At 35.0% G+C, this 12122-nt stretch overlaps 1 protein-coding gene across 5 annotated transcripts; it reads right to left on the bottom strand.

The window, feature by feature from the left end:
* Positions 1–872: 872 nt before the first annotated feature.
* Positions 873–11410, bottom strand: LOC105420914 (uncharacterized). Of its 5 annotated transcripts, none has more exons than XM_020669165.2 (6): positions 10635–11410; positions 8852–9319; positions 6756–6944; positions 6212–6364; positions 3791–4308; positions 873–2093 (listed from the first exon to the last, which is right to left on the bottom strand). In XM_020669165.2, exons 1-6 carry the CDS (start codon positions 10996–10998, stop codon positions 1197–1199), a joined length of 2589 nt encoding a protein of 862 aa, XP_020524824.1. In that variant the 5' UTR covers positions 10999–11410; the 3' UTR covers positions 873–1196. The 5 variants fall into 5 exon arrangements, with proteins under 5 accessions (XP_020524824.1, XP_088712232.1, XP_088712235.1 ...); XM_088856106.1 differs by having other exon boundaries at positions 6212–6334; XM_088856109.1 differs by lacking the exon at positions 10635–11410 and adding an exon at positions 9600–9704.
* Positions 11411–12122: the final 712 nt, after the last annotated feature.

Below are 12122 nucleotides of genomic sequence, written 5' to 3'. Positions count from 1 at the left end.
GGTATTTTAGTCATTTATTTTTATTGGAAATATTTTTTTATATTTTTTTGCTAGTGCGAGTTTAATAGGGGATTAGACGTGAAAAATTTGGTGTCAAAATAGTTTATATAAAAAAATTAAAAATAGAATAGTGTAGAGACGTTACATTGTGATTGGGGCAATCTTAGTCCTCCATTTAGAATAGATGGTTGGATAAGGGGAAGTATATAAGTTTTATATTGTAGGAGAAGCATAGAAAGCTTGCACACAAAAATATAGTACAAAATAAATAGAAGAAATAAAACATCAGGATTTATGTCGTTCGTCACAGATATGACTACATCCACGAGTGAAGAAGATCAATATTTTTCACTAAATTAAAGTAAGAAAATTACGAGGCAACTTAGACTCAAACTCTCACCAAGCTTCTTTTGTACAAATTTCTCTCTCTAAAAAAACCCCAAAAATTTTTCTCTATTTATCTAGATCTTTTTTTGTCTCTCTAAATGACCCAATATATAAATCTTTTTTTGTCTCTCTAAATGACCCAAATTATAAAAAAAAAACAAACCCCAAAGAGGTGATACGTGAGGCCTCTATGTTTCCTAAAAATTTAGAAAATTTAACTTTATCCCTATCTACTTATAGACCGAAGACCCATCCTAATCTAAATAGGATTTATCTATAAACTTAGATTACAAATAATGAGCTATATCCCACACATATATATATTTAATGAAACATACAATGCCCACATGTCGTATCAAGCCACATAGACTAGGCATTTTCCCATTTAACCTAACAAATCCTCGTCAAAAATAGCCTCTAGGTCCAGTGGTCAAGGTAACAGTGTTCGGTGGCACATTATGATGTCCATAGTTTCATTCTTACATGGTACAACGACAACAACAATAATAATAATTATAATAATAAGCAAACAAACAAATAAATAGGGAGAGAATTAACAAATCATTGTCTAACCAAATATCAAGAAGCATAGTCCATCAAATCACATCATGAAAAAAAATTAAAAACAAATAGGGAGAGAACTAACAAATCATTGTCTAGCCAATATCGAGAAGCATAGTCCTCCACAGTGCATAGCTCCAATGTAGCGACTTGTACTCCAACCAGTCCAATCCAATCCAATCCAGCGACGGTGTGGAGTTGCTGGTGGAGAAGTTGACCGAGGTGGCTATCAATCACGGCAGACTTCGTCACATCGTACAGGTTCTCCACTGTGCCCAGCCCCGGAGCTGGAGCCTTCTCCACTGTGCCCAGCCCCAGCCCCAGCCCCAGCCCCAGGCCCCGGCCCCGGCCCCGGCCCCGGCCCCGGCCCCGGCCCCGGCCCCTGCCCCGGAGATGGCGACTTTTTCTCTGTTGGGGACTTCTTCGCCGTGCACAGTCCAAAGCTTGTACCATTCTTCAAGGAGCATAGTCACAAGGTACCTCCCGGTGGCGATTATTAAATCAATGAACACCTCAATGGTTGCAACCACTGCAACCACGTAGCTTATTGTAATCCAAGTGCTGAAATAGTGCGGGAAAATGTCAACACAAACGATAGAGTAGGCTAGAGTGAAGCTGGTGATGCTGCATATTGCTGTAAGATAGAGAGCTGTAATGGCAGCATAAAATTTCATAGGCAGCATCCAATAGAAGTCTTCTACCTCGTAACGTGAGATTAGGATTGAGGTGAAAAACCCTAAAGCTAGGCAAGTACAGACAAGAGCCAAGGCTAAGAAGAAAAGGAAAATTTTAAATGGGTACACATGCAAGAGGACGGGTGTGCCCGCAGTCGGAATCGTGAGGTTGCTCGTGTTCAATGCCAAGGTGAAATCTCTGTGTCTCACATCTGGCGCAAGCGAGAGGGCATCTGTGCCATTATCACTAACCCCTTTCTGTATGTATCCCCCCGGCACGGTCAAGAGGGCTCCGAACAAGCCTGTAGCGAAGAGTGTGGCCACCACCATGCATGATTTTGCAGTTTTCTTCAGCCAGTCCTCGGCTTCGGAGATTAGTGGCCTGTGTGTGACGGCGAATATTTCTCCAGCCGTTGCCCCATTTGCATCCTTGTATGCCACTATGTGAGGGGGGCACAGATGCTTCACACGCTGTACTACTAATTAGTTAGGGAAAGTATACCATGATCCAATGGAATATTAAAAATTTCAATAAAAAAAAAGTGGAGGATGGAAAAAAATTGACTAAATTACGTACGGACCTAAAATAATTAATTAAAAGGAAAGTATAGAACGATACCATTTATCCTTGGTACAAGGTGGTCACATTAATCTTGACCATTGGATGTGAAATTCGGTAGCTACAATTATTCCATTGACCAAGCTCAAACTTTAAAAGAAATTTTTTCAAACTTTGTCAGACATCCAAACTATCAAATTTCACATTGGATGGTTGTAGTAATTGTGACCACATATGTCAAAAGTAAATGGTCTCATTATATACAATCCCTTAACTAAAATATGAAATGATCCTATTATAGGAGAAAATTACAAGGAAGATAGGTCAATCCCCTTTTCTTTTCTTTTTTTGTCTAAAATTCCCCCTAGGTCTGAGGTTAGAATCCTTGAACCGCCCTGCAAACACAGCACAGCCCCAGTAGAGTGGTCTGAGGTCCCCATCTTGGACCTCTGTTTTTTTCTCAAAAAATAAAAAATAAAGCGTGGTCGAGACCTCAGACAACTCAGTCCATAGAGCGGTCCAAGGCCCCCATCCTCAAACCATGTTTTCTCAAACCGCTATTTTTCTGAAACAATAAGAAAGCAAGAGCAGTCGGAGGATGGAGACCTCGTACCTCTCAGGAACTGAGGACTACTCTGTTCGGATGACATTCTAAGGACTCTAACCTCAGATCATCTAGGCATTGTCCCTAAAGCTTGGGCCACAACCCTAACAATGAAAAAACTAAACAAAAAATTAAAACTAAAATGCTGTCCGATGATAGCAATCTCGAACCGAGCTGTAATTTTGAAAAAATTAAAAAAATACGAGCTCACCGACCATCCGCATGATTTTTTACACAAAATAGCCTCATTTCGTATTTTAGGTAAGGTTTTTGCAAAATAGCCTCATTTCGTATTTTAGGTAAGGTTTTTGCGTTTGTACGTAAATCACTCAGTAAACATAGTTCACTTCGCCATCCAACGCAACGTAGAGCTAGGGGAGAGTGAATGGCACATTAACCGATCCAAGTCGCTCTATCTCTCCAGCAATACAAATCATAGCATTGCACAGTTATATGATGACCCAATGGATTATTTTTTTTTTTGAGTAATTTACATAGTGATCTTAAAATTTTATGTAAAATACAAAATGCTCTACTTATACTTATATGTAGAAATTACAAAAAAAAGTCGGTCAACTCAATTTTTTTTATTTTTTTCAAAATTGCCTCTTAATCAACTCGAATTTTGATTTCTCTTTTATATTTTTTTAGTTTTTTCGTTAGTAGGGCAATACCCCAAGCTTTAAGGCACTGCCCTACTAACAAAAATAATAATAAAACAGAATCAAAATTCTGGTTGATCGAAAGGCAATTTTGAAAAGAAAAAAAATCATGAATTGACCGACCTTTTTTGTAATTCTCCCATATAAATGGAGCATTTCATATTTTACCTAAAATTTTAAAGTCCATATGTAAATCATTCTTTTATTTTTTTTGGTACGACCATGGGGAGGAAGCCCCCTACCCGTTTTCACTAATAGAAATAGATTGTGGTTTCTCCATTCGGCTTTTATCTTTTAACTCATAAGAATTTTATGAGCAGCTTAACTTAGAGATACACTTCACCTTGAACCAGAGCAACTCCCACTGCATAAGCTGCACACTATACCGAATCTTTCGCGCCGCACATTTCCCATCACTACTGCAGTTCTGAAGCTTCGCAGCAATATGCAGAAGACTGTTTCCGTGCTTGTCGATACAGAAAGACAGCTCAGACTTACACTTCTCTTTCTGCTTTTCTCTCAGAAATTTAAAGACTTTTTCTCCTCTATTTTCAATAGCCAAGTGCATTATGTTCTTCCCATCTTCATCGAGGAAATCTATGTCCTCAGGATAAACATTAAGGATTTCTTGAACTAGCTCCACTATATCTTTCCTAACAGCCATGATCAGATAAGTCGGTGTACCATACGTCTGCATTTCGTCTATGTCATGAGGAATAAGTGAATTATTTCTCATTTGGGGAGTTTGACCATCATCTTGATAACCATATTTCGACTCAGTTATCAACATGTTCTTGACCAATTGATTCACCAACTTGTGCTTCAACCATGTTTGATAGATGTGTTTGATACCACAGAAGCCTGCAAGATTGATAGTTGCTATGATCACGATACTACTAGTTTGCATGAACATCTGAATGAAAGAATTTATGGCTTCTTTGCATGGACCACTAAATGGAAACTTTATTACAGTTCTAAAGTAATTTATATAGGGGTCTAAAACTTTTCAGGGGCATTTTGGTTAAATTTTTTCATGTAAAATATTTTTTCGATATTTTTTGTAGATTTATCTATTTTTTATGAACACATGCTCCAAATTTCATGTCATTAAGATTTATATGTATAAAAAAAAAAATGAAACACTACCGAATAATCATGACCGCGCGATGAACTTTGGACGGTGATGGGGGTAGGTGAAATTACTGTTCATTTTTGTCTATAGGTGTTTTGTCGTATCTTTCACATATATATATATATATATATATATATATATATAGATCTGTCTAGAGTTAACAACCCCTCAAAATACAAAGGTTCAAGTTAGAAGGGGTTGTGATGGTGTATTTATCAAAACAATCATTATTTTTTTTATTAAAAATTTATTTAAATATGTAACTTTACCATTAAGCAATCCAAATTTAAAATTTTTACAAAAGTACAACGGCATTTTGGAAGTTAGTGTCTTGAAACTTTATTTGTAAAATGTCATTGTCACTTAGTTAAAATTTCAATTTTACTCCTTATGGAGATAACAAAAATATCATTTGTTTTGTAGTAATATTTACAAATTTGCCTCACAAAAGTAACTTTTTAAAAAATAAACAACAAAATTAATATATCCACCATTCACAACTCTCTCTATTTTGAACCTTTGTAATTTGAAAGATCGTGAAGTTTAGAATATCCCTATATATATATATATATTACAACTTATCGAGGGATGGAGGGGTATTATAGAAAAAATTAAAAATCTCTTAAGTAAACGACATTTCTCGCGATTTTTTGCCAAAATTGACCCACTTTGTATTTTATTTATTCATTTTGAGAATGTACATATATTACTCATAGTTTTTTAAAGTGCTACGTTTCGCGTGTGAATGCCGTAATACATGTCACTCAACAACCCATCATGATTCTTCCCTTGTTTTTGGATTGAATGAATAAATAAATAAGATAAAATAATTCAAATGATATGCATATAAAAGGAGAAAAAGTGATTGGAAGAAATTAACACGAACTCAACAAAGAAATAGAAGAACCAGAACCATATATATTTTCTATTTGACAGTAATACCATCATTTCAATTCAGAGTTCTTAACCAGCTTATGCTAAATCTTGCAATGCCTGTTTAGGAAAAATCGAATCGGAACGGTTAAAACTGAACGTGGGACAGAAGAGGTCCAACCGATAAACACGCCGGTTCAACCAGCTTAACCGGGCAAGTCCCAAGTGGTCAAAAAAGTGTTAAAAAATAAAAAATTTAATAAAATATGAAAAGTATTTAAAGCATGATTAAACAAAGTTCATCGAAATGAAATTCTAAATTAATAAAAAAATAGATTTTAAAGAATTCAATGTGGCCATGGGTATTTTTAAAAATTTTAAAAAAGATGGAAAAATATAAAAATAAGTATTAATGACCAAAACAACTTCTAATATTTTCCAAAATGATGAAAAGCATTAAAAATAAAAGCCATTATTTTTTAGATTTTATATAACTGTTTTTTTTTTTTTTAATACCCGGCCGATTCACCAAAATTAGCCAAAACCGAAAGCGGCCAGTGGCATGTTACGATTTGAACTGCCCAATTTTTTAGTCATATCAACCGTTGCCAAGTATGGATGATTGAGATCATGTGTAGCATACTTCTACAATCGTTATTAAAGCTACGTGTGACACAATATGGTATCATTTCAAAAAGTTCCTACAATGCGTTCCATAATGAACCACTGGATTAGGTTTAAAAGCATAGTGTACCATACCAAATATTATGCGAACAGAGGTGGAAGAACTACTTTGAACAGAGCGAGAAGAAGTGAGTTGATCATCTCCACCACATAAAGCCTCCACATCACCACTTGAATCTTCTTTTCGCTTTTCCTTGCCTTGCAATAATAAGTCCAATAAGGGCATACCTATCCACAATTTGAACTCTAGACATGGTCAAAATGAGTCTCCTCCAAAAATGAATTTAGACCATTCCTTTGGTGAATTTTAAGATCTTATCCTTTATAAATTCAAAATCATTTTTTTCCTTTTAACATTGTTTATCTAATGATAATGAAATGAAAAAATATTTTTAAAACCTAGATCTAAGCATCTCACCAAAATGAACAACCTATGGTAATTGGGTTAAAAAACTACTTTTTAGGTTACGTTTTCAAATTTTCCTTTTTTGTGATTATTCTCTCTCTTTGAAAGTACAAAATCTTTGAGAACCACCAACCCCACCCCTTGCAACAACAAAAATGCACCATTTTCTTAAGAGCGTCTCTTTCTCTTTTACATTTATATATGTGTACGTACATGAATAGATGGTAACTGCAATGATGTCCATGAGAGATGAAGGGGACATTCCAATGTTTGATGAAGAATATGTGGTTCCACTTTGGAATGAGTTTGGAGAGTTCGCTATGATGTGCACTGGTGTGAACCCTACCTCGTCACGTGCGAACGCCAGTTTCTTGTATCTTTCATGGATTTTTAGTGCTAGACCTGGAAATCAAGAATTCGACCTTTTTGTTAATTGTATAAACAATCAAATTTAAGGTGCACGTCAAAAATTTCACTCGAACAAGTTACTCTGATGCTCAAAAATCCTCGAATCGATCATCTCGACTTCAGGATGTTTGGACATGAGAAAAAACAGCTTTAAGTTTTGGAAATAGTATAGTTTGGAATGCATTTTGTAGACCGTCGATTTTCAAGATTTTCAAGTGTTCATATATGTGCTCGATCTACACTACTTTTTAACATGAAATAACATATTTCAACACTATTTGAAGGTGCGCCTTATTTTGATTATTTAAGGCCTTAGCCTTATACAACCACACCTATTATATAATGACACAACCCTAGCGACCCGATTTCATACCTAATTGCTAAGAGTGGTCACGTAAACGTTGTATTGAAAGTAAATAGTCTTATTATATAATTTAACCGTGTACTAAAATTAAATTGTCCTACTTTATATTTTTCACTGTATCGTTGTAATATAATTACACCACACATTTAGAAAATTATGTTTATGGCATTTGTATGTTTCCAAATTTTGCACATGCGCTCTTTTTAAAAATATATATTTTTAGATTGAAGAAACCAAAAAAAAATTGTAAATCTGTGTTGGATCATTGTTCATGATTACCGAAAAACAAGAACGTAAATTAACAGATCTGAACATAACTGGCACGAAGAAACAAAATCTGATTTTTTAATGGGTGAACCGGTCTTCATCTCTTCTCTCCTCCAAGACTGATGGGGGACTTTCTTATAGAGAATGAACAAGAGATGGGGCCGTCACATTAAATTTCTTTTTATTTTTGTTTTCTCAAACCTAACCTATTGTTGGGAGTTGTCCTCAAAAGGGAGTGGAGGGAGGTCGCTATCAATGATTTTTATCTTTATATCAGATAACCATCTTACTTAAATTGTAGACAATACTACCATTCTATAATATTTGTTAGCCACATCCACAAATTAGGAATATTTTTTAACACTCTCCTCATCCCAACAATCAAACCCCAAAAAAAAAAGAAAAATTTGTGATATGGTCAAAACAAGTCGCCCTCCGACAATGTATATGTACCATCCATTTGGTAAACTTGGGGATCTAGGCCTTTTCAAACTCAAAATCAAGTTTTCGTTTCTTTTCTTTTCTTTTCTAATATTGTTTATCTAATGATAAAGCCCTTCAAAAAAATTGAAAAGGGCAAAAAGAAAAACTCACCCTAAAGCCTAGACGCAAGCATCCCACCAAATGGATGACACATCTTAATTGGGTTTAAAAACACTTTTTAGGTTGCATTTTGAAATTTATTTTTTTTGCAATTGTTCATCATAATGAAAAAGAGTGTGCGTATATATATACACACCAAAAATCTTCCCAACGCCTATATGAAAAAATGAACAGTGATTTCGCCAACCCTCATCACCATCCAAAGTTCATCGCACGATCACGATTTTCCAGTAGTATTTCATTTTTCATTTGTTTTCTACAAATCAGAATTATCTAAAATTTGGAGCGTGTGTTCATCAAAAATAGATGAATCTACGAAAAATATCAAAAAAATATTTTACAAGAAATAAATTTATCAAAATACCCCCAAAATATTTCAGGGGTATTTTAGTCAATAATTTTTTCAAAAATTATTTTTTTTATTTTTATTAGGAGTGCCTCATTAATATGTACGCACACTCCAAATTTTAGATTATTTTGATTTATAAAAAAAATAAAAAATGAAACAGTACCGGTCGCCTATAGGTAGTGGGAGGACTTTAATATATATATATATGAAAATCAAATAAATGATCCTAGCATAATTATTAATGTTAACTCATTATATTAAAATAAAGCTGTTACATGAATTGAATTCAGTGGGTGTGTAGCAAACCGATTATCGTACCATAGAATTCTCCATTCACTGCAACATGGAGAATTGTGGCACCATCATTCCTTCTCAAGCAACATTCGCCTCTCTCACTCTGTTGATCTACTTGTGTTGCTAAACATGCAAACACATCCTCATGACCATGGAGAGCAGCTAGAAAGAGAGGAGTCTCACCCATATGGTTTCGAGCCGTAACCAGGCTCGAATTCTTACTTAAAATGGCATGAACCATGGCTCGTTTACCGGCTATTGCCGCTTTATGCAGAATGGTGTTACCTTGGTTATCGATGGAGCTCAAGGATTCTGCAGATGCCCTATCCAAGAGCTTGTGCATGGCGTCTATGTGGCCAAATTCTGCAACTACGTGCAGACCATTTTTTCCTGAGGCAGTAATTGGATAATCCATGACAATGTCTTCTAAGGTCTCAAACTTCCCTTGCTCTGCAGCTTCATACACCTCCTTAGCTCTCTCCGCAATGAGACCTGCATCAAAACCATATAATTGCATCATGTCGTCTGTTAGACCCTGACCTAAAAAAATCTTACCTTTAACTAGATTTAATATTGGGTAGAATAGATGAAGTCCAACTACATTAGGACTTTCAATTACATCTCATAGGTCTTGAAGAATATGTGTGTCCTATTTATGGGAAAGGTGGACTTGCCTCCAGGCAAGATCCCCCATCGTATTGAAGGAGACACTAAGCGACTTTTCCATCATTTCTACGTTTGATGCACGGAATTTATACAGTAAAGAACTTACCAGCTAGAACTTCCGTACTCCCTTGTGCTTAAGAAAAACGTTCCATCTAAAATGATGGAACCTAAAATAGGAACTCGGTTCTTCAAACCCTATAATGCCTCCCTCCTCATATTTATATTTATATTGTTAATATATATTTGTAGTCGCAGTATATTACATTATATATTTTTATATAACACAAATAAATATTAATAATTTATTATATTATATATTATATAATATAAATATAAATTAATAAAATTAATATAATTATATTACATTATATATAATGTATGTTTCATATTTTATATATATATATATATATATATATATTGTGTTCTACATATTATATATTTATATTTAAATTATTTATATATTATAGATTACATTATGTTATACATTACATTTATATTATGTAATATATATTATATAATAAAATAATTATAAAATACACTATGTTATGTATTATATTTTATATTATGTTATATAATATATTTTATTATAATTATTAAAAAATAAATATATTTCATATATTATATTATATTACATAATATAAAATATAATATATTATGTATGTAATAGATATTTACAATACAATATATAATATATTGTTTTATGTCTAATATAAAAATAATTTTTAAATAACATGACTTTATATTCCAACAGTGTCAAACACAGGTACCTAGAACATTTCATCAAGTTATCAAACATCTACACTAAAAGCTCAGCACAGCGAAACTAACCCCAAGCTCGACAGAGCCAAACTAGCCCTAGTCCAGTCCAGACCCTACTCTTGAGTTAGACGGCCCAGCCAAGCCCTACTAATGGGGGGGTTAGCCCGAGCTGGACACTAAATATGAAGTTTTGTTTTTATTCAAAAAGACAAAACAAAATTACCCTGATTAGGCCATGACTCATGGCCCTGGTCCAGTTAGGACCCAACCCTCAGGCAAAAGTTATTTACCCGGGCCTAGGCCGTTTAGGGCCGGGAAAGGTCATCCATCCCATTGCCCCTCTTAGATCTCATGTTACCCAAGTGGTCATGGAGAACCTTACCATGCTCACGGTATTTACGATCTCCCCCAATTGGAAACTTGTGGAGTTGAAACTTGTAGAGTTTGAGAGAATTGAGAATGCACCATGCATCCCTTGGGGTTTTAGCATGTTCTATATATCGATGAAGATCTTTGTTTATGGTGGTCTTTAGAATGTAAAGGGCCTTCCCCCTCTTGGCCCTCCACTTCTTAGCTTTATCCTCTCTTACTGTGTCATCATCAACTTCACTCCCTGACCCACAAGTGATCTCAACCAAACCTTCTCCTTCTAAGTAAGACTCCACACAAGACTTCCAATACTTGAAGTTGCTGTAGTCACTTTCCAACTCAAATTTCAATGGCCAAGGCTTGGCAATATCAGCCATTGAATAATGGATCAATGTTTTGTACTTGAGAGAAAGAGAGAGAGGGATTCTGAAAGAGTTTTGGTAGTGAACGAGGGAAACTATTGGTATATGTGTTAGAAAGAGAAAAAGAGAGAGAAAGGTTGTTTATATGTGTGTGAGAGAGAGAGATGGTCGATAAGGACGACTAATTGAGAGAGAGAGAGAGATGGTCATTAAGGAGTACTAATGAATTGAGAGAAAGAGTGTGTGAGAGAGAGATGGTCGTTAAGGAGTACTAATGAATTGAGAGAGAGAGAGTGTGTGAGAGAGAGAGAGGATCCTCAGGAAGAAGGATTAATGAATTTGAGCTTATACAAGACAATGTTAAATAGAACCCAGACATACAAGTGACATTCCAAAGGAGGGCATCGATACCATCGTCTAGTCTCCATTCTTGCTCATCACTCCAAGTTTAAATGAAAAAGTAAAAAAAAAAGGAGGATGGACCCCTTAGGCAAGGCAAGGGCTTTTCAAAAGAAATGATAGAATACAATGTTCAAAAAGGAAATGCGAGAATAAAGAGACTGTCCCCAAGTTCGCCTAAGGTAACATTGAAATTATTCGAAATGACCAACTCCAACCTTTCCCATTTGTGTCAAAAATGAAGAATATCACAATCTCTCTCTCTCTCTCTCTCTCTCTCTCTCTCTCTCTCTCTCTCTCTCTCTCTCTCTCTCTCTCTCTCTCTCTCTCTCTCTCAATCAAATATGTTTAAGAAATAATCTACCCCCCCCATCTCTTTCTCAAATATGTTTAACAAATCATCCCACCTTTTACTCTCTCTTTCTCAAATATGTTAAATAAATCATCCCACCTTTTACTCTCTCAAATATGTGAGGGAAATGATCCCACCCTTTACAAAAGTGACCATACATAATCTCTCTCTCTCTATCAATTATGTTAAAGAAATGATCCCACCTTTTTCTCTCTCAAATAGGATAAGAAAATGATCCCATCTTTCACAATAGTGGCCATAGTGAAAATTAATAAATTGAAAGTCATCTCTCTTTCTCTCAAAAATGTTAAACAAATGATCCCACTCTTTACAATAGTGACCACAATGGAAAATACTATATATTGAATATGATACCATCCATCTCATA

This window comes from Amborella trichopoda, chromosome 13 (assembly GCF_054954075.1).
Source record: "Amborella trichopoda isolate Santa Cruz 75 chromosome 13, AtrichopodaSantaCruz75HAP2 v2.0, whole genome shotgun sequence".
Lineage (NCBI taxonomy): Eukaryota > Viridiplantae > Streptophyta > Magnoliopsida > Amborellales > Amborellaceae > Amborella > Amborella trichopoda.
Note: the sequence above shows the minus strand (reverse complement) of the source record. Positions and strands in the feature narration are given on the sequence as shown.

Bases quoted from the DNA above. Each gene is read 5' to 3' on its own strand.
- LOC105420914 (XM_020669165.2), bottom strand. From the start codon at position 10,998: ATGGCTGATATTGCCAAGCCTTGGCCATTGAAATTTGAGTTGGAAAGT. The intron at 9,320-10,634 runs GTAAGGTTCTCC...GTTTTGATGCAG, and splicing joins TCGTAAATACCGTGAGCATG to GTCTCATTGCGGAGAGAGCT. The intron at 6,945-8,851 runs GTACGATAATCG...CTTGATTTCCAG, and splicing joins AGTGAATGGAGAATTCTATG to GTCTAGCACTAAAAATCCAT.